We start from the raw sequence: 22,925 nt of genomic DNA, 5'->3' as shown, positions 1-22,925 counted from the left end.
AAACCAAACTTCTATTATATTTATGTATGTATCGTCATGTTTATATATTCATATACAAAGGGCCTTTCATAGTATAAAGTAAAATACATATATAGTTTTAGTGAGCAATGGCATTACATCAATAGAGGGTTTTAAAAAAAAAAATATGTAAGAAGGGCTCTCATGATGAACCTAAGTAATAATATTTTGTTAATTACACATGAAGGTAAAGATTACTTATTACTTTATTAGTAAAAATGCTCCTCAAATAATAAAAAGAGATTTTTTTTGTATGGGAATGGGACTCTAATAAATCAAGCAAGAGCAATGTTTTTATAACGGGATGGTCTTAACCGTCAATGGGATTCTTACAATATGATTTAAGCTTCCGGTAAGAACAATTTCACCAAACGTAAACTGGTTTAGGACTTCTGTAACATTGAACTCAATGTCAACATCTTGGATTCTCTGTGCCCGTATCGTAAACCAAGATGGGCTTAATCGTACGATTGTACCATTGGGAGGTACAACTGAACCAAGATATCTCTCGGTTTTGTTGGAGACATTTTGGAAACTTCTTCTCACTACAAGTGGCCCTTTAAGAGCAGATATAGTCACTGATGGATGGTTAAGATTCGCAGGGTGGCTAAGCTTGGTGGTGCACCAGGCTCCGGTTGCGGATCGAACTGCGTCCGGGTTAATGTTTGGCAGTGAACACAAGAAACTGATGTAGTCTTCAAAACCTGGTCCAATATGCCGAACAGTATTATGAAAACTACCCCCAAGGTTTTAACTATCAATTTTCTCCGACATGATAAATAGAAATATTTACCTGTGGGTAAAACCAGCCCAGGATCTAAGGCTCTAGCGGGATTAACATGGCCAGCGCCATGATCAAAATGATTAGATGGAAACAGTTCACCGATTCCATAAGACTCCGCTGACATAACTTCGCCTGAACTGTCGTATCCTGTGGCCGTGGTGGAAATTGCCGAGGCAATCATGGCCGGGGTCCAAGAAGGATTAAGCTGCTTTATCAGTGCAGAGATCCCCGCTATATGAGGAGCCGCCATGCTCGTTCCGGACAATATTGCAAACCTCCGTCCTGCTCACGAAAAAAAATTAAGTGGTAAATTTGATAGGATACACAACACCAACATGAAGGGTGTAAAAGTAAAAACCTGTGAAATTAGGATCAAAGGCACTAGTAAGGCTCCAGGCTCCCCATATTTGATGACCAGGTGCAAGAATATCTGGCTTAAGGACGTCCAAAGGATTCTGATTTGCATCTATAAAAGCCGGGCCCCTCGACGAGAATCTGCTCACAACCGGTGCTTCTCCAGCGAACACCGAGTTCCGGCCTTCGTTGATCCTGGCTCGTGCCCCAAATTGTGTTACTACCCCTCCTCTGTCTCTGTAAGTTTTCTCTTCGTAGTACCTCATAATAAGCTAACATGAATAAAATCTTAATATTTGTAGTGAAACTTCATGGAAACATGTTCATGCCAAGTCAAATGGTCCCTATGTGATCACTGAATTTTATTTCTACAATGTTGTACCCGTTAACTGTTATATACTAAAAATACATTTATATACTAATATAATATATAGTCAGTCATCCACACAAAGATCACAAATGGATGTTATATATTTGCTAAACTATATACTCTGACAAGTCAGTTACCTAAACTTATGTGTAATCCGATTAATTGGCCGAGTTTAAAAACTATTTATGTCTACAATTTTTCATAGATATGTTACGCAGAGTTATTTTCCTATGGTAGCGCTCTGATCCAAATATATAACGAAATATTGTCATTTCTTCAGTTATTTGATGGAATTAGAGATAAAAGTTACCTGGGAATCTAATACTTTAGGGATTAGAATACCAGGTGAGGAAAATATCGTAGGTTCTGCAACATAGTCCCCGAAATTAGGGTTGGCCATGAGTATGAAACCCATGAAATCAAGGGTCGTGGCGGTTTGGGTGATGGCTCGAATTGTCGAGATTTGATTGAAGAAGCCCTCCGAAAATGTACAAATCACAATACTTCCAAGAACCTTCGCCGGATCAAAGTTATCCGGTCGCTGACATTCTTCCACGTCTCCGGTTATGGTTCGTGGAACGGAGCCGTTGGTTCTAACTGCGTCTCTGGCTAAGACTAGCCTGTGTCGAAGGAAAGGAGCTCCGAGAGTTGGGCCTTTAATTTCAAAATGAAAAAAAAAGTAATTATCCTTTTTGTTCCATCATAAAATATTAGAACTAGGTTAAACATAGATCCACTAGGTTCACTTAGTATTTTGTTATTTCATATTTCATATCTTAAAAAAATAACAAGTATTTGTCAAATTATATTATGTTTTAAATAAATAAAAATAATACTAGTTATAATTTTTTTTTTAATATTTATAACGCTGTCAGCAAAATATTAAACCTTAAATCCTAAATACTAAACTCTAAACCCTTGGATAAATCTTAAATCCTAAATCATAAACATTAAACACTAAATTTTAAAAATACTAAACCCTTAATCCTAAACCCTCGGGTAAACTATACCAACCCTTGGGTAAACCATAAAACCTTATGGTTTAGGGTTTATCCAAGGGTTTAGGATTTACCCAAAGGTTTAAGATTTACCCAAGAATTTAAGGTTTAACCAAGAGTTTAGTATTTAGGGTTTAAAGTTTAATGCTTTGCTGAAAGTGTTATAAATATTTTTAAAAATATTTTTTTTTGCAGCTACTACTATTTTTTATTTTTTTATTTTTAAAACCTAATATAATTAACTTGAAAAACTATTATTATTTTTTTTTTTTGAAAACAACATTTAGAACTATTGAACCAATTCAGCAAGCCAAACCGGTGGGATAGAATCAACATAAAGCATAGCTGAAGGAGAACTCCTCGCACCACGTGCAAGTTTGTCCGTCAATGTGTTTTGTGCAGCTATTATTTTATTTCATTTTTAAAAGATATAGAATATGAAATAACAATATATTATGGGTTGGTATATCTACAGGTTCACTCTATGGGGTGAAAAAAAAACTCTAGATCCAAAATGTTATGAGTATGTAAGAACATATGGATTAGAAATTCAATAAAAATATGGTTATATTATAATTAGGAATTAAATGTTGAAAATGACTTATCTCAGTAATGTTTTAGAAATCTTGCAAAAAATGGCATTTTACTATCAAATATATCAATTAATACCATAATGTATTTCTTATAAATTAAAAATGTATTCAAACAAAAAAAATATATATATATATATATATATATGCAAACAGATAATCTCAAAAGTAAATAAATGAACGTGTGGTGTCAATAGTTTTGATAAAACTAATTTGTTGTCTTTAGTGTTGCAACTTAAGCATTTAATCAGAAAAGAAATTAGCTGTGATGACCCAAATCCTAACCCAAAGAATTCAGGTCGAAGCCCAAATCCATTCCTAGAGGCCCAAGGTATTTTTTTTATAAAAACCCACATTTATCCACTTTAGTTCCTCACAAACTTTATGCAAAAGAAGAAGAAGAGTTAGAGAGAGAGTGAGCTAAGAGAAGAGGTGTGATCTTTTACAGTGAGTGGGTCGCCGGAGCTCGTCGCCGGAGCAACCGTGTGCCGTGATCACGTTCAGCTCGACACCACCGTTCGCAACCCTAGGTAACCACCGCAAAACCGCCATGCATTTAGTTCAGTTTCGGCCGTTTTAGTAAATCGCCCATAACTTCCTAACCACTGCGAATTTCGTGCATGCAAGACCACCATCGTGTTCCTCTCGTCGAGACGAAGCCGTAGACACCAACCACGCCGCAATCGGAGCCCGGACGAAACCGCTAGAGCCTCCCGAAGTTTCGCCTCTGCACGAGCGTGAAACGCACGCGCCATCGCCGTCCGCCGGAGCCACCGCGCATCCCGGCCACTCGCCGCCGTCTCCGACCAACGTTCGCCGGAGCCGCCGTGACCGGCCACCGTCCGTTCGCCGCCGAGAAGCTGCCGCCGCGTCGCCGTCTCGCCGCCGTCGCCGCCGTTGATTTTCCGGTAAGCCGCCGCCACCCTCCGCCGTCGCCGCCGGTGACTCGCCGACGACTCGCCAACTCGGCTGATTCGACCCGGTGAGTCAACTCGGTGACTCGGTTAACCGATTGGATTGACTGGTTTAAATTGATTTAGGGTTGGTTAGGTTAAACCGCCGGTTAAAATCAATTGGATTACGGTTAAGATAAACCGGTTAGATAGATTAATTAATTAATTAATCAATTGATGGTTAAGGTAAACCGGATGGTCCAATTGGAATCGATTTCGGGTGAGTTAAACCGGTTGGTTTAAATCAATTCCAATCTGGTCAAGGGTTGACCGGTTTGGGTCAGAGTTGACCGGGTTGACCTTTGACCAGCGTGTTGACTTTTCCGTAAACCTTGACTAAACCCGTTTTAAACCGTTCGAAAGCCGTTCCGACTCAGAATTTCGCCCTGATTTCAGATTTGGAATCTATTTGAGCAGCTGGAGTTCATAGATACCACGTCTTCTTGTTGCTAAGGTGAGGGCTTCTCCGTTTAAATCCCGAACTAGTTTAGTACTACCATTATGGAAAGTTTAGTTTCGAAACATGATCCGTCTTTGTGAATCGAGTCTGTTTGAGAGTCTTGCTTGTTCATTATTGATATTGATTGTTAAACCGGAAATAGGATAATAGAGGATTCAACGGTTGATTGAAATGATTGATGTTAAGAACTGTTAAATATATATATATTTATATATGCTAGTCCATGTGTTGAGATTGCGGGGTGCAGAGGTGATTGCACTAGGCCGCATGTTTGAGAGATCACGGGGTACGGAGATATCTGTACTAGGCCGTGTGTTTAGCGGGGTACAGAGACGTTTGTACTAGGCCGTTTTGTTTGAGAGATCGCGGGGTACGGAGATATCTGTACTAGGCCGTGTGTTTAGCGGGGTACAGAGACGTTTGTACTAGGCCGCTTTGTTTGTGGAGATTGCGGGGGTACAGAGTGGACTACTGTACTTACGACGCTTGTAGAGTCATATATAATTATATCCTTATAAGGAAATGCGGTATACTATTATCGCATTGGTTGTAGCATGTCTAGTCCACTAGACATATGTTGATTGTTTTGTGTGGTGTAATAGACGCCGTGTTTGTTTCATGCTAGAGCTAGGCCTACATTTTAGTAGTGCTATGAACTCAGTCAGTGGTTTGCGGTTTAGCATCCCCATACCTCACTGGGCGATTCCCCTGTCGCTCACCCCTCCTTCTTTCCCCTTTCAGGTGAGACCGATGAGCAGGAGTGATTATACCGGACCGGTGCTTTTGGGCTTTTACTACTATCGAGCTTTGGACTTCTATCCATTTTATCGTTTTATCGCTTTTGGGCCTTGGGCTCCTATCTATCGTTTATGTTATCTCGTATTTCGAACTTTCGGTTTATGTCATACTTTATATTTCGGATGTTATCGTTATTGGGCCTTTAAGCCTTGTGATACTATATTGACTTTTATATTTATAAATGGAGATTTCATAAACTATTATTTATCGAATTGTTTTTATTATTTCGAAAGTGACGGGTGTCACAGTTTTGGTATCAGAGCGGGGTTCCGTCCCGGCTCCGACCCGGGATGGCGATTTTGGAGACTTGGTTTTATTTGGTTTTATTCGATTTTAACGGTTTTAGACGATTTCAAAATATTTTCGGGGATTTGGGAATTTTGAAAACAAAAATAAATAGCACCTTTTCGTTCGGTATCTCTCCTCTTTAAATGTTGTATCAAGAATTCAACAGAAGCTTACTTTTTCGCTTTCCCTTTCAGATGCCGCCTAGGAAGAGAGTTGTTCGTACTCAGACCGTCAGAGACGCTAGAGAGGTTGAGGCTGAGGACGAGCATGTCCAGCCTGCAGTTCCGCAGCAGGCGGCTCCGCCTATTGATCAGGATGCTTTGAGACAGATGGTTCAGGATGCGGCTAGGCAGGCTGCACAGGAGGCAGTCCAGCAAGCTGCCCAGGAGGCTGCCCGAGTAGCTGCTCAGGAGGTTGCTAGACAGATGGCTGCAGTTCAGCAGGGTCAGCAGATTCCGCATGGTCCTCAGGTTCAGGTGCAGCAGGGTCCGCAGATTCACATGCAGCAGGCCCCACCTGTTCAGGTTCAGCATGATCATCAGGTTCCACATCAGCCGGCTCCAGCTCCGCAGTATCCTCAGGTTCCCGTTCAGCCTGTTCCAGGAGTTTTTCAGGTTCCACCGCCACCACCTGCTTTCCCAGTTCAGGTGCCCGAGGTTGATGAGACATTTATCAGGGTGTTGGGACAGATGAAGTATGTGAGTTTGGAGCATTTCAGTGGGACGACGGAACCTACAGTTGCTCACGATTGGAAGCACAGTTTGGATAAGTGTTTGAAGACCATCTCGTGCCCGCCAAGGCTCAAGCTTAACATCGCTGAGCTTTATTTGCGTGGAGATGCATCAATCTGGTGGGATGGAGTGAGATTGATGCACCGTGGTGAGCTGACATATGATGATTTTCTGTACGCGTTCAACAAGAAGTATTTTCCGAGAGAAGCTTTGCATGAGAAGAAGAATGACTTCGAGCATTTGAGGCAAGGAGCAAAGTCTGTGAGGGAGTATGAGCGGGAGTTTAACCAACTCCGCAGATTTGTGGGTAACACCATTGATGAGGAGGATCTGATCAGGAGGTTCTTAGATGGGATGCGAGTAGAGCTTCGTGGTAGATGCAGTGTGGTTACCTACACCAGTTTGGAGGATCTGGTAGAGAAGGCGGCTGTGCAAGAGAAATGCATGGTAGAGGAACAGAAGTTCTCCAAAGGAGTTCAGCCTAAGGCCGGAGGGACTTCGGGATCACAGAAGAGGACTTGGGAACAGACTGGAGTACCCCATTGTGGGCGTTGTCGTCGCCAGCATTTTGGGGAATGTCTCCAGTGCTTTAACTGTGGTCTGTTTGGGCATATCTCGAAGAATTGTAGGAAGCCGCCACGTACTCAGGTTGCAGTGCCAGCAGCGGCAGTAGCACCAGCAGTGGCAGCGAGGAACTGTTACGGATGCAACCAGCCTGGTCACATTTACAGAGATTGTCCGAGGAGGGGCAATGCAGCGCTTCCACCACCACCGAAGCGTCCAGCCATCGCTCCACGCGTGTTTGCGGTTGGAGATCCCCAGGGAGCTGAGCCGATAGCGGGTATGTGACTTTTCCATACTTATTGTCTTTGAATATTTTTGGTGTGTGGTTATCATGTGTAGTTAGTAAAAACCTCGTGTAGGATCGATTTCGGTTGGAGGAGAGTCAGCTTATACCTTATTCGACACGGGAGCATCTCATAGTTTTGTGAGTCCGCGCTTAGTCAAGTCTTGGTCTTTTCGGAGTGACTTCGAACCGAAGGCTAAGCAGATTCAGACTGCCGGCACGGAGAAGTTGGGAGCAGTTGGCATTCATCACAATGTACCAGTTATTCTGGGAGGAGTTGAGCTGCTCGGAGATTTGACGGAGTTGGAGATGAGCTTATACGATGTTATACTTGGGATGGATTGGTTGTCGCGACATCGAGTAGTCTTGGATTGTCCGAAGGCAAGAGTTAATATCCCTAAAGAAGAAGGAAAGATCATTTACGAGGGCATTCAGACACACCGGGAAATTCCTATCGTCTCCATGTTGCGTGCAGAAGAATTATTGGAGGGTGGAGCAGAGGGATTTTTGGCAACTATTTCGATGGTTAAGGAGGACGGTAAGCAGAAGCTGCATGATATTCCAGTGGTCGCCGAATACGAGGACGTTTTTGAGGCTTTAAAAGGGCCACCACCAGCTAGAGCGGACGTTCTTACGATAGAAGTAGAGCCAGGAGCAACGCCAGTTTCACGAGCTCCATACCGTCTCGCACCAACTGAGATGGCAGAGTTAAAAAAACAGTTGGAGGAGCTATCTGATAAGGGGTTTATCAGACCGAGTACTTCACCGTGGGGAGCACCAGTGTTGTTTGTGAAGAAGAAAGATGGGACTTTTAGACTCTGTATCGACTATAGAGGTCTGAACAAAGTAACCATCAAGAATAAGTACCCGCTCCCGCGTATCGACGAGTTGTTGGATCAGTTGCAGGGAGCTTCATGGTTTTCTAAAATTGACTTGGCTTCGGGATACCACCAGATTGCGATAGCTGAGGGAGATGTGCGGAAGACGGCATTCCGTACACGTTATGGACATTACGAGTTTGTGGTGATGCCATTTGGGTTGACGAACGCACCGGCAGCATTCATGAAGCTCATGAATGATGTGTTTCGAGAGCACTTGGATAAGTGTGTGATCGTCTTCATCGACGACATCTTGGTTTATTCTCGGAGTAGAGAAGAGCATGCTGAACATTTGCGGATTGTGTTGGGTAAGCTTCGGGAACATCAGTTGTTTGCCAAGCTGAGTAAGTGTAGCTTTTGGCAGAGGAAGATTGGATTTTTGGGTCACGTGGTTTCAGAAGCAGGAGTTGCCGTAGATCAGGAGAAGATTACCGCCATTTCAGAGTGGCCGACACCTAAGAGTGCAACGGAGATCCGGAGTTTTTCTTGGTTTGGCAGGATACTACAGAAAGTATGTCAACAGTTTTGCTAGCATTGCAAAGCCAATGACGCGGCTAACAGGAAAAGACGCCGAGTTTGATTGGACAGAGGAATGTTCGGGGAGTTTCAGTGAGTTGAAGCGACAGCTGACCCATGCGCCAGTTTTGGTACTCCCGAGGCCAGGGATACCATATGATGTTTACACTGATGCGTCAGGCACCGGATTAGGATGTGTACTGATGCAGGAGGGTCAGGTCATTGCCTATGCATCACGACAGTTGAGGCCTCACGAGGCCAATTATCCTACGCATGATTTGGAGTTGGCAGCAGTTGTATTTGCATTGAAGATCTGGAGGTCATACTTATATGGAGAGAAGGTGAAGATTTTCACGGATCACCAGAGTCTGAAGTACATATTTACGCAGGCGGACTTGAATTTGAGGCAGCGTAGATGGATGGAGTTGTTAGCAGACTACAACTTGGAGATCGCATATCATCCGGGAAAAGCCAATCATGTGGCGGATGCCTTGAGTAGGCGCAGAAGCGATGTATCGGGAACCAAAGAGGTTCAAGAGCTTGCTGGGACACTTGCTAGCCTCAGATTGTTTGCAGTTACCGTGGAGGGAGAGACAGTTGGCGTTGAGGCTGCGGAGCAGGCAGATTTACTGTGGAGGATACGCAAAGCCCAAGATAATGATGAAGCTTTGTGTAAGCAGATCGAGATGGAGAGTATTGGTTATCATACAGCCTCCAGCGGGATGTTCATGTATCGGAAGCGGGTTTGTGTGCCAGATAATGAGCCGATAAGGAAGGAGATCTTACGGCAAGCACACCACTCGAATTTTTCTATCCACCCAGGGAATACGAAGATGTACAGGGATTTGAAGCGATATTACCATTGGCCGGGTATGAAGAGGGATGTTGCTTCATTTGTATCACAGTGTCAAACATGTCAGATGGTTAAGGCCGAGCATCAGGTGCCTAGCGGGTTATTACAGAATCTGCCTTTGCCAGAGTGGAAATGGGACATGGTAACTATGGATTTTGTGACGGGTTTGCCGACCACGTCAGGAGGGAAAAATGCCATATGGGTGATCGTGGATAGACTTACCAAGTCAGCCCATTTCCTAGCGATTAAAAAGACAGACAGAGCTGATCAGTTGGCACAGATCTACATTAGCGAGATTGTGAGATTGCACGGAGTTCCCGTGAGCATTGTATCGGATCGGGATGTAAAGTTCACATCTGAGTTTTGGAGAGCCTTTCAGAAGGCACTTGGGACAAAAGTTCATATGAGTACCGCGTATCACCCGCAGACAGATGGTCAGTCAGAGAGGACTATTCAGACTTTGGAAGATATGCTCAGAGCTTGTGTCTTAGATTGGGAAGGTAGTTGGGTGAAGTACCTACCTCTAGCCGAGTTTGCCTACAACAACAGCTATCATTCGAGTATTGGGATGGCACCATATGAGGCTCTATATGGTAGACCTTGTCGCACACCACTTTGTTGGACAGAAGTGGGGGAGCGACGTGAGATAGAACCAGCCATGGTTCAAGAGACGGTAGAGCAAGTTGAGATGCTCAAGGTTCGACTTAAGGAAGCCCATGACCGTCAGAAGAGTTATGCAGATAAGCGGCGCAAGGATTTGGAGTTCCAGGTTGGCGACCTGGTATACCTGAAAATGAGGACATTTCAGGGAGGATCTAAGACTCGAAAGCTAAAGAAGCTTAAGCCGAGATATATGGGACCATATCCTATTTTGGAGCGGATTGGAGCAGTTGCCTACCGATTGGACTTATCAGAAGAGTTATCAGACTTCCATGACGTGTTTCATGTTTCGGTTTTGAGGAAAGTCGTGAGAGAACCGGAGCTCATTTTGCAGCAACCGCCCAGTGATCTTGATAGAAATTTGCATGCGCCGTGTCAGCCAGTAGAGATATTGGATCGCCAAGTGAAAGCAGATCATGGTATGATGACCATGTTGGTCAAAGTTCGTTGGGAAAGAGACGGTATTCAGGAGGAGACTTGGGAGTCAGAAGCCCAGATGAGGATTGATTATCCAGAGCTATTCTCGGACGTCGTTGGAGAACCAGTTCGTGATTCGAATTCGGGGTCGAATTCCTTATTAGTTGGGGAGAGTTGTGATGACCCAAATCCTAACCCAAAGAATTCAGGTCGAAGCCCAAATCCATTCCTAGAGGCCCAAGGTATTTTTTTTATAAAAACCCACATTTATCCACTTTAGTTCCTCACAAACTTTATGCAAAAGAAGAAGAAGAGTTAGAGAGAGAGTGAGCTAAGAGAAGAGGTGTGATCTTTTACAGTGAGTGGGTCGCCGGAGCTCGTCGCCGGAGCAACCGTGTGCCGTGATCACGTTCAGCTCGACACCACCGTTCGCAACCCTAGGTAACCACCGCAAAACCGCCATGCATTTAGTTCAGTTTCGGCCGTTTTAGTAAATCGCCCATAACTTCCTAACCACTGCGAATTTCGTGCATGCAAGACCACCATCGTGTTCCTCTCGTCGAGACGAAGCCGTAGACACCAACCACGCCGCAATCGGAGCCCGGACGAAACCGCTAGAGCCTCCCGAAGTTTCGCCTCTGCACGAGCGTGAAACGCACGCGCCATCGCCGTCCGCCGGAGCCACCGCGCATCCCGGCCACTCGCCGCCGTCTCCGACCAACGTTCGCCGGAGCCGCCGTGACCGGCCACCGTCCGTTCGCCGCCGAGAAGCTGCCGCCGCGTCGCCGTCTCGCCGCCGTCGCCGCCGTTGATTTTCCGGTAAGCCGCCGCCACCCTCCGCCGTCGCTGCCGGTGACTCGCCGACGACTCGCCAACTCGGCTGATTCGACCCGGTGAGTCAACTCGGTGACTCGGTTAACCGATTGGATTGACTGGTTTAAATTGATTTAGGGTTGGTTAGGTTAAACCGCCGGTTAAAATCAATTGGATTACGGTTAAGATAAACCGGTTAGATAGATTAATTAATTAATTAATCAATTGATGGTTAAGGTAAACCGGATGGTCCAATTGGAATCGATTTCGGGTGAGTTAAACCGGTTGGTTTAAATCAATTCCAATCTGGTCAAGGGTTGACCGGTTTGGGTCAGAGTTGACCGGGTTGACCTTTGACCAGCGTGTTGACTTTTCCGTAAACCTTGACTAAACCCGTTTTAAACCGTTCGAAAGCCGTTCCGACTCAGAATTTCGCCCTGATTTCAGATTTGGAATCTATTTGAGCAGCTGGAGTTCATAGATACCACGTCTTCTTGTTGCTAAGGTGAGGGCTTCTCCGTTTAAATCCCGAACTAGTTTAGTACTACCATTATGGAAAGTTTAGTTTCGAAACATGATCCGTCTTTGTGAATCGAGTCTGTTTGAGAGTCTTGCTTGTTCATTATTGATATTGATTGTTAAACCGGAAATAGGATAATAGAGGATTCAACGGTTGATTGAAATGATTGATGTTAAGAACTGTTAAATATATATATATTTATATATGCTAGTCCATGTGTTGAGATTGCGGGGTGCAGAGGTGATTGCACTAGGCCGCATGTTTGAGAGATCACGGGGTACGGAGATATCTGTACTAGGCCGTGTGTTTAGCGGGGTACAGAGACGTTTGTACTAGGCCGTTTTGTTTGAGAGATCGCGGGGTACGGAGATATCTGTACTAGGCCGTGTGTTTAGCGGGGTACAGAGACGTTTGTACTAGGCCGCTTTGTTTGTGGAGATTGCGGGGGTACAGAGTGGACTACTGTACTTACGACGCTTGTAGAGTCATATATAATTATATCCTTATAAGGAAATGCGGTATACTATTATCGCATTGGTTGTAGCATGTCTAGTCCACTAGACATATGTTGATTGTTTTGTGTGGTGTAATAGACGCCGTGTTTGTTTCATGCTAGAGCTAGGCCTACATTTTAGTAGTGCTATGAACTCAGTCAGTGGTTTGCGGTTTAGCATCCCCATACCTCACTGGGCGATTCCCCTGTCGCTCACCCCTCCTTCTTTCCCCTTTCAGGTGAGACCGATGAGCAGGAGTGATTATACCGGACCGGTGCTTTTGGGCTTTTACTACTATCGAGCTTTGGACTTCTATCCATTTTATCGTTTTATCGCTTTTGGGCCTTGGGCTCCTATCTATCGTTTATGTTATCTCGTATTTCGAACTTTCGGTTTATGTCATACTTTATATTTCGGATGTTATCGTTATTGGGCCTTTAAGCCTTGTGATACTATATTGACTTTTATATTTATAAATGGAGATTTCATAAACTATTATTTATCGAATTGTTTTTATTATTTCGAAAGTGACGGGTGTCACATTAGCTTTGCCAAATAATTTTTTTGAATGAAGTTTTTTTCCTTGGATTTTATATATATGGAATGCAAGTAATTTTTATTTGAAGAAGTTAGTTAGATATATACCTGAAAGTCCGACGCCCTGAACGGTCTGGCCACCGTCGAGGATGAGAGAGGCCGGATAAGACCGGTCCGTACTTCCTGCGGCGACGCCGACGACCCACGGACTATAAGACAGTACGGAAGACGGAAAGGGACCATGATTCCCTGCTGCCTGCACCACAATGACTCCTGCTTTTCTAGCCAATAGCATCGCCAGGTCAAAAATCCCGAGTACTGTAGGCTTATCTACCGGTGGTTTGTCCGGTCCTACGGACAGTGTCAGCACATCTACACCATCTATTATTGCCTGTGACAAATTAAGTTCGAAAGTAAAGAAATTTGTTTAATGCTTTTAAGTAAAAAAGAAACAGTATTGTGTATCTTTTACTTGGTCGATGGCAGCAATTACATCAACAAGAGTTCCAATTGATGGGTAAACTGCCTTGTAAACGGCTATTCTGTCACTCGGAATAATAATATCATTTGTAAATAATTTCAAAAAGAAGTATTATTCAGTCAATTCATAAAAACTAACAGTATTTATAATGGTTTTATGACTTACCGTGCTCTTGGAGCCATTCCGCTGGCTCGGCCGTAGGAGAATCCCTCGACGATCACCGGAACTCCTGAATTTCCGGCCGCGATGGAGGCTACGTGACTAAAACCAAACCGTCCAAGTTAAAATCTCATATACATAATTTATTCATCACTTAATAAACATGATTTATTCATCACACATATATGTATTATGTGTATTTCTTTTTGTCGGCAATACTAATGTATACATATTGTTTTCTTATAAATAATACTAATGTATATTGATAATCACATATTGCATATAGTTAAGAAAAACAGAATCATATATTTATAGTCGACCAAAGGGTAAGGACAAGACAATATTAGGAGAATAACAATAATAGAATCATGGTTATACCTTCCATGGCCGGACGCATCGAAAGGAGAGAGTATATCCAAGGAGCCGTTGAAAGCGACGGAAGCTCGAGCTCCAGCGGAAAAGAATCTTGCGGAGATGATTTTTCCATTACAAGAACCGGCGGGGAAGAGAGGACCGGTCTCACAGTCGCCGGAGAAATTTAAACGTGAGAGATTCGTTGAGTAAGGGTTGGTGAGATCGTGTGCGGCAAAGCTAGGGTGAGTAGGGTTAATTCCTGTATCCACGAAACCGATTACGATGTCTTCTCCGGCAAGTCTGTCACCTTGGTTGGATATCTTAGGCCAGACTTGTCGAGGAAGTTCCAAGAAATCGGGAGTGTAAGTTGTCATTAGTTTCACTCCTTTGTCTTCTTCCACTGCCTTCACTCCTTTTGCCTTCTTCAGTTTCTGGGCCTGCATGATTAGTGTTTCCGGTTTAGCAAACCAAATTAGCCAAATGTTACAAGATTTATGTTACTGATTTAGTTGAAAAGATTTTATGCAAAAGAGTTGTACAAAAAGAAAAAAATCAAACGTTGGTTCAAATTATTAGATATTAATGACGTTTTGTTTTCCATTTAAATTTGTAATACGTTCATAGTATATAAATAACATCATTGTTTGGCTCCCGAATTGCACTAAACCGGTCAACACTAAACCAAACCGGCAAAAGTAAATTTATTTCTTTCATTTTTGTGGGTAAGAGGAGGACCTGGGAAGGAGTAGTACGGACTGCGAGAGCATTGATGATATGTTTGAAGCTATAAAGTTTTGTATAACTTCCTTTTTCAAGTGTACTTCCAAGTATTTCTTCATGAGTCTCTTCTATCTTATTTGCTTCATATGCCATAGCTTTGCTGGTTTCCGTCATCAAATGTGATCAATCTCAACATATACAGTTATAAGATAATTCTCTCAAACTTCTTTTGGAAGAAACTAAATCGAATTTTGATTTTATTTATGTACTTTAGTTTGTAAATATGAATACTAAAGAACATGGAAGATGGGAAAATAGGTACTTATAGATGAATTAAACCAAGTAGATTCACAAATTGATCTGAACCTGTTGATGTTAGTTGCCGCATGAAAGGCCAATGGTTCACCTTCAACCAGAACAGAGTAAATCCTTGGTACATGATCATCATTGTTTCCGTCTTTTTCTTCTGCTCTGGATAATATTACACAAACAATTAATACAAGTACACATAATATGAGCCATATGAAACAATAGGCTCTTAGTTTTCTTGGATTGGTATCCATTAGATCTTTATTAAGATTCTCATTCTCCATTTGTGTAAGATGCATTTATATATTTTCGAGGGTAATGAGAGTCATGTTCTTGGACGATACACAATATCAACGTGAACATTTTATATTAGAGGCTGTGTGCGTTAAAATCATTATCACTACCACTTTCCTATTTGGTAAGGTGTGAATCTTGCTTATAAGGAAGTTTCTTTAAAATAGTTTTGACCAAAATAGAGGGAAAAGAAGCCTTTTTGTTTTTTTGTCAAGAAAATTAAACCTTTTCCTTTGCTTTTAGTTTTTCCTTGAATAAATTAAAATTAGGCTTTTCGCATTAATCCTTGAGGGGGGGGGGGGGGGGGGGGGGGTGGGGGGTCATGTTTTTTTGTTTTGTTTTGTAAAAGTGGGGGTGGTGAAGTCTGGGTGAAGTGGATGGTTTATGTTGACCCAATATTATGCTTCTTCATTAATGTTTATGACACCATGTCATATTTCGAGTTTTGGAAAATGCAACTTAGAATTTATTTTTTTAATACTGGTCAAATTAATTACTTGAGCATATCTCCTATATATTATTTGAGAAGCATTGCAACATTTTTTTTTGTAACCACCTGTCATCACTAGAATGATTCTTAGAATCCTTAGAGAAATATGTTGGTACGTCTAAATATATAATAGGTTTTTTTATTAAACCACAATAAATACATTATTAATGTGTTTCATTATTTCCTTAAATAAGATTACGGAATTGTCTAATGTGACTAAAATATATATGACAATTAATGATTTTGAATAATAAAAATTTGATAAAAATAAGTGTGTATTATAATTATATTTGTTTAATTTTAAGCTATTAAAATAAATTAAACAATCATAGTAACCATATAATAAAAATTAAAAAAATTATTCATATATTATATTTTGAATTTTTAAAAATGAGTATAAATTACTAAAACTGTTAAAAGTTTCACATTCAAATTTTGTGATCTATAATTTAAAATTTTTGTTATGACATGATACAAATAATTAAAAATAATAATATAAGTTGAAAGTTTCATTTAATAAGTATCAAAAATAAAAGATATATAAATATATGTATCATTTTAAATTAAACTATATGTCATATGAAAATACATAAATATCTTAATTTTGAAATTTACTTTAAACAATTTTTTGATAAAAAGTTTGAAAAAATATTGACAACTTCATTTTTTAAAATATTATATATTACTTAAACCATTAATCCCACAGTGAAAATTTTGGTATCACTAATTTAGACATTTTGCTATAACAGATACAAATGATAAAAAAAATATGAGCAAAAAGTATCATCTAATAAATATTAATATTAAAATATACCATATATATATGTTACTATCATTTAAATTTAATTATATATCATATCAAATAGAAAAAATATTTTTTCGATCTATAAAATTTATTTATATGTTCGCACTAATTTAATTATATAAGTAGTAGATAATGACTTTTTAATTATTCAATATATATATATATTATTTCATAATATGTTATAAACCTATAATATATAAAATAATTTATACTCCCTATTTATTAAAAGAGAAGTCACTTTAGTGAGGTTTGGTGACGTGTCGCTCATAGTTGAAGTTTCAAAAAAATTATTATAATTTGATTGGTCGATTGTTTTTAATTTTTATTTATTTAAATTATATCTAAAAATTTAAGGTAAGTCTAAAAACATTTAATATCACTTGCCATATAATCTAAATAATATTACAAATAACAATTTATGGCAACTAATTCTCGAAATTATAGAAAGATTAATAATGTTATATTTATTACTTTTAATATTTATAAACTATAAAATATAATGAAGTATTTTTAATTAAGATAATTATAATAGTTTTATACTCTACTTTATGAATTGTATTCGAATATAATTATATAATAAGTATTTTAAATATTACAAAATCCAAACATGTTTATTAATACGATTTTTAAATTATTTATCGTTGCTTATAGAATAAATTTATCAGAATTTTAAAATTAATTATATAGTGTTATAAATTATTTATAAAAATAGAAATCCGACCATATATTGATTGAAATGTCACATAAGTGACTTTTTATTACGTGTTGATCATAAATGAACTCTTCAAATTGTTATAATTTGATTGACCGATGATTTTTAATTTATTTATTATAATTATATCTAAAAGGAAAGGATAATTCAATTATCACTTTCCAAATAATCTACATAATATTAGAAATAATTATTTATGGTAACTAATTGTTGAAACTTTGAAAGAGTAATAATGCGATCATTTTTTTATATATTTATAAATTACATAAAATAATAAACAAAAGTGTTTATTTGAATTGATATAATGATTTTATATCGTAAAGAAAGAATTATATTTGTATATAAAGTATCATAATAACTATTAATGTCTAATAATTCAATGCATGTTTTATAAATCATTTATAAAATTATAAATACATATATAAAAATCATACGTTTTAAATTATTATAAGAGGTTCTAAGTCATTTATAGAAGCTTATACATTAATTTATAAAATGTATTTTGAAAATTTATCCTCCTATTACAATTTTTTGAATTTTTTTTCATTTTCAATGGTAAAATTCCTCAACTATGTTTACTTAGTGTAGAAATCCCTAAACTAAAGATTTACTGGTAGTAATAGTAATTATGACCTGTTAGAGTTTAATTCATCAAATAAAGTTAGTTTAGGGGGTTTTTCGTTAAATACTTAGTTTGGAGGTTTTTACCCAAAACAAACTTTTTGAGGGATTTTAACGTTAAAATTCCTTATTCTTTCATTATTATCTATTATTTAAATCCTTACAGTGGAATTTGTTTTATCAAAAACGAGTTGCAATCAACTAACGAGATATCTTCTTTCCTAATATCATGCATTTGATATTTAAATATATATATATAACAAAATTTGAGTTACCAAAATTATGTATATATTATAACCAGAATATCTTTAAAAATTTATTTGAAGATATTCTATCTCATGGCTGAATTAAAATTTATTAGAGGATATTCTATCTCATAACTTCTCTTGAAAACTGAGTCATTTAGAAACTTAAACTAATTTGCTATATAAATATCACGCCACCCCCATTAGTTTCACGCATCTATCTTTTAAGTTTTCATATGTTTTTGATCGTTCTAATTTAAATTCTACTTTTGTGATCTTGCGCAAGTGTATGATAATCAATAAGTAACTCATAAACGGAAACACAATTACTGGGAATTTTATAGGGGATTCTTCTTCTCCGTTTATTTTTATTCTCTTCCTCTCCATGTTGTATCTCTATCTATATTTTTGCATCAGTAGTGATTCAACTAACAAAAAGAAACGACTCTGTTTATCCAGGAACTCATCATCCCTTTCGAAAAAGGTAATTCTTTTTTTTCTATAAAGTTAAACCACTTATCAAGAATAGAATATAAGATGTGTATGCTAATCAAGTGCTATTTATTTATTGTGCGTGATCCTCTTCGGTACGTCTGAGAGCTAAAGGTAATCTCAAAGCTTTTTAAAAACTTTGAAACTCATTGACGTTGTCCTATCATTTATATAATTTGTTATCTTTTGGGGATTGTTTACATCTTTAAATATTTTTGTTAGAATTACATATTTTCTGACTCAAGGCTTAGAGAAGGAAACTGTAAATCATCTCTGCTGTTACAATGAAACCAATGATAATAAATCTCAGGTAATTCAAATCTCTCTTTTATATTTTATGGCTGATTTTTTTTATTGGGGTTATGCGTGAAATATTTGTTTTTTCTCAATTATATTTTTCTGATGTTTTAATATTAGTGTTAAATGTGATCGTTTTCTAAACGTTCTAATGTATTCTTTGTTCATATGAACATAGTATAAATATCAATATGTAACATCAAATCTTTCATATCAACCATATACATGTAACATAAGTATTATATAGTTGTAAATATGTAATTATCAATTTAATATTAATGTTAATGCCTTCACATACGTACGGGCGGTCCACCTTGTTTATTAGTAAAGGTCATAGATGCAGTTCTTTTTTCAAGGGTATTCTGTAACAAGCAATCAAGGTTTAATCTTTCCAGAAATGCGTCTAGATCTACCTAACATTTCTGGTTATCATCTGCAAAGCTTTAAAGCAGTGTAAGCAGGAGCAAATATAGTAGTAAGTTTCATAGTGTCTCTTCGAAGATTTGTGAATCTTTGAAAATTTGCAAGAATCACGGTCAGTGAACACACTTTTGAGTAGGGCTGGACATGATTACTTTGTACTTGGCTTATACTAGTTACTTGCATTGTACCCGTCTTGAAAAATCAAGTTTTTGGTGTTATCAAGCTAAATAATAAGTCAACAAATTTTATTACTTGTAATTCCGGGTCGAGAATCAATCATTTTTTTTCATACTTGCTTTGCTACTTGGCCCGTTACTCATTATTTGTTTTTAAAGATACTACTTGTTATCTACTAGATATACATATTACTCATTAAAATGCTCGTTACTCGTTAAAATAATGGTTACTCGTTAAAAAAACTTCTTTCTAGTTAAAAAGTCTTTGTTTCATGTATTTTTAATTCAAATACTTGCAAGTAATCAAGTATTTTATAGACAAGTATTTGATTTGACAAATAACAAGTCAAGTTAAGTAATTTCCATGTATTAATTTTTTCTTCGAGTACTTGATTCGAACAACCTAGTACAAATACTAAATCAAACTACTTGAATGAGCCAAGCCAAGTAGCAAATACCTGGAAATTAGTGAGTACTTAACTTGTGCCCATCCTTACTTTTGAGACTATCGATTGTGTGGGTGATGAAGTCATCAGAAGACTTAGGGGCGGCATTCGGATACACATTCATGTTTGATTCGGATCTATTCAGGTTTTGGGTTTTTGAAATTGATGATATAAGCTCCATTCATGTATTTATAAATCTGGTTCGGGTTTGTTTCAAATCTTTGCGGGTTTGGTTTGGGTTTTGATAACCCATTTAAATCATTTTTAAAACTTTAAAATTCAAATATACTTAAAATTTCTCAAAATTGAAACATTAAAATCATATACAACATATAAATTTGAATAATGTATTCCAAAATACCTAAAATTAAGATAAAATTTATTTTAATTGAAAATTTGGATGGATATTTATAAATATTTCAAGTATTTTTGGTGTTGTGAGTATTGTTTGGATATTTTAGATATTTACTTTTTACTATTTTTATATATCTCTACAATACTATTTGAGAAGTCAGTTTCTTACGTGTCACACTCACGTTAATTCTTACGACGGCTATTTACATAGGTAACCTTAATGAATTAAACTATTATTTCAAATTGCCATTATTAAAAATACTTAATAATCTATTCCATTTAGATTTTAGTTTCCTTTTTATATTTTGGTAAATAACATATATAATAAAAAGAAATATTCATATAATAAAAACGAAAATAATATTTACAAAAACGAAAATATTTTATTCCAATTTACTTTTAAATTTTATTTTTCTTTTTTATATTTTTCTAAATAACATTTATAATAAAAAGAAAATTTTCATATATCAAAAAAACGAAAATACTATTTAAAAAAGGAAAGAAAAGATATTTTATGAAAAAAATATTTATATAATATGATTTCATAAAAACTAAAATTCACAAAAAACAGTTTTGATGTTAAAAAGATAACCTCTCTTTAAAACATAATATTAAACAACATAATATATATTAATTAATAAAAATATTTTATTTTTGTCAGTCATTTTTTTAGATTTTTACAAAAGGTAATTTAAATAACATATAATAAAATATCATTGATGAACTAAAAATATTTTATAATTGATACGATGGAGATGTTTATTCAATTTTACATAATTTATGTTTGTTAAGCATTTAACTATGAGTTTTCAAAATTTTACAAATCTACAAATATTAAATTATACAAAAGAATTTACAGAATTATATATATATATATATATATATTTATATTTAGGATAAAAATCTGAACTAATGAAATAAATAAAATCAAATTTAGTTTGACTAGAATCAAAAGTAATTGTGCTTCGAATTGAAGAAATATGTGTAATTTAATATCATCCACAAATGAGTAATTTAAACAATCTATATTTTTAAGTCCAAGACCAAAGTCTAAATGTAAAAAATAAAACTTAATCAAAATATTAATCTATATTAGCACAAAAAATACTACGGTTAAATTTCAAGAATTAAATATAATTCAATATAGCAAAGTAATAATCACATCATCGACTATAGATATTATATATTCAAATGATATGTCTAATTAAAATAATATAATGTTATATAAAATAAATCATACATATAAATTAAAATTAGAATATTAATAATGATAATAAATTTATTTGTATATATTTCTATTCGTGCATGAGCGTGGAAAAATCACCTAGTTTTCAAGTATTTTGGACAACTTTAAAAGTTATTATATATTTTGGATATTCTGGAAATTAAATCTAAAAATAATTAATATATTTAAGTATATAAATCAGATTTGGATATATTTGGATACCCAAAATATTTTGATCTGAATCGGATTCGGTTCCGGTTCTCTAAATATAAAGGTTTAAAATATTTACAGATATTTTGCCAGTTTCAACTCAAGTTTGATACTACTTATTCAGATCAGATTCGGTTAAATTATTCATATTTGGATTTTGCCCAGTCCTGAGAATACTTGTGAAATTGCTATTCCAACCCAATTTAATAACACGTGACCTGCACATAATTTTATCAAATCGAGTGCATATATATATATATATATATATATATATATATATATATATATATATTTCATATAAATTTTTTAAACCTATATTAAAAAATAGAGTAATTGGCGTAGTTGCACCCAAAAACCAATATAATTTGCCATATAACCTTGTTTCTTTTTAATATTTTTAGTGACTATAATACCATTATCTCTATCTCTCTCTCTTCTCCCTTTTATGTGTTCTAATCTCTTTATCTCTCGTACAAATTCTTCAAATCATCTTCTAATTCAACACAAATCTTTATTTTTTTATTCTGATTCTTTTGACACCCATAATGTTAATCTTATTATCTCACCCCAATTCTAATGTTTCTAATTTCGAATCACAATCAACTTTTAGATAATATATACGTTAGTAGGTATTTTATTACTTACCTGCTATTATTTAGATTTTAATGGATTCTTAATCGATACATGAAGTGTTAGCTGTTTTTTTTTTTTTCAACAAAAAACACAACTATGCTAAGTAAATTCCTGAGCCGAGAACCATCTCGGAGGAACAGAGTCAACATAAACCATAGCAGAAGGCTGAGTCCTAGCACCTCGTGCTAGCTTATCCGCCATTGTATTTTGCGCCCTTGGAATATGCTGAATTGTGAAGGTGGGAAAGTATTCCTTACATCGTAGAAACTCCTCCATGTGAGTAGTGAACGCCGGCCATTCTGTTGGAGTAGACACCATCTTCATCAACTGTGAGCAGTCTGTCGCAAACACCACCTCTGAAATATGTAGGGTCTTCATGCACTCCATCGCCCATATCAAAGCTTCACATTCTGCATGTAAAGGTGATATGCTCCTGCGAATAGACATTGCACCCATCATCCTATCAGTGGATCTTTCGTCTCTGTAAAACCATCCTTGCCCTGTAAAAGGATCTTGGTCCTTCCATGCACCATCAATATAACATCGATTTCCCCCTTGCAAAATAGGACTCCCACCAAGTGAAGAACTCTTTTTTATACC

General features: G+C 37.1%; 1 protein-coding gene and 1 pseudogene across 1 annotated transcript; one reads left to right on the top strand and one right to left on the bottom strand.

The window, feature by feature from the left end:
- Positions 1-248: 248 nt before the first annotated feature.
- Positions 249-15,187, bottom strand: LOC103848181 (subtilisin-like protease SBT2.4). Its single transcript, XM_009125141.3, has 10 exons — positions 14,960-15,187; positions 14,609-14,753; positions 13,898-14,310; positions 13,526-13,621; positions 13,352-13,421; positions 12,988-13,270; positions 1,837-2,180; positions 1,161-1,428; positions 812-1,084; positions 249-722 (listed from the first exon to the last, which is right to left on the bottom strand). Exons 1-10 carry the CDS (start codon positions 15,184-15,186, stop codon positions 313-315), a joined length of 2,529 nt encoding a protein of 842 aa, XP_009123389.1. The 5' UTR covers position 15,187; the 3' UTR covers positions 249-312.
- Positions 3,452-12,858, top strand: LOC117132748 (annotated as a pseudogene).
- Positions 15,188-22,925: the final 7,738 nt, after the last annotated feature.

Source organism: Brassica rapa, chromosome A03 (genome assembly GCF_000309985.2).
Source record: "Brassica rapa cultivar Chiifu-401-42 chromosome A03, CAAS_Brap_v3.01, whole genome shotgun sequence".
Classification (NCBI taxonomy): domain Eukaryota; kingdom Viridiplantae; phylum Streptophyta; class Magnoliopsida; order Brassicales; family Brassicaceae; genus Brassica; species Brassica rapa.
Note: the sequence above shows the minus strand (reverse complement) of the source record. Positions and strands in the feature narration are given on the sequence as shown.

What these genes read in the sequence shown, in the direction of transcription:
- LOC103848181 (XM_009125141.3), bottom strand. Translation starts at nt 15,186, where the DNA reads ATGGAGAATGAGAATCTTAATAAAGATCTAATGGATACCAATCCAAGA. An exon ending in GATGCGTCCGGCCATGGAAG is followed by an intron (nt 13,622 to 13,897) that starts GTATAACCATGA and finishes GTTTGGTTTTAG; the next exon opens with TCACGTAGCCTCCATCGCGG. An exon ending in TGGGCTGGTTTTACCCACAG is followed by an intron (nt 723 to 811) that starts GTAAATATTTCT and finishes ATATTGGACCAG; the next exon opens with GTTTTGAAGACTACATCAGT.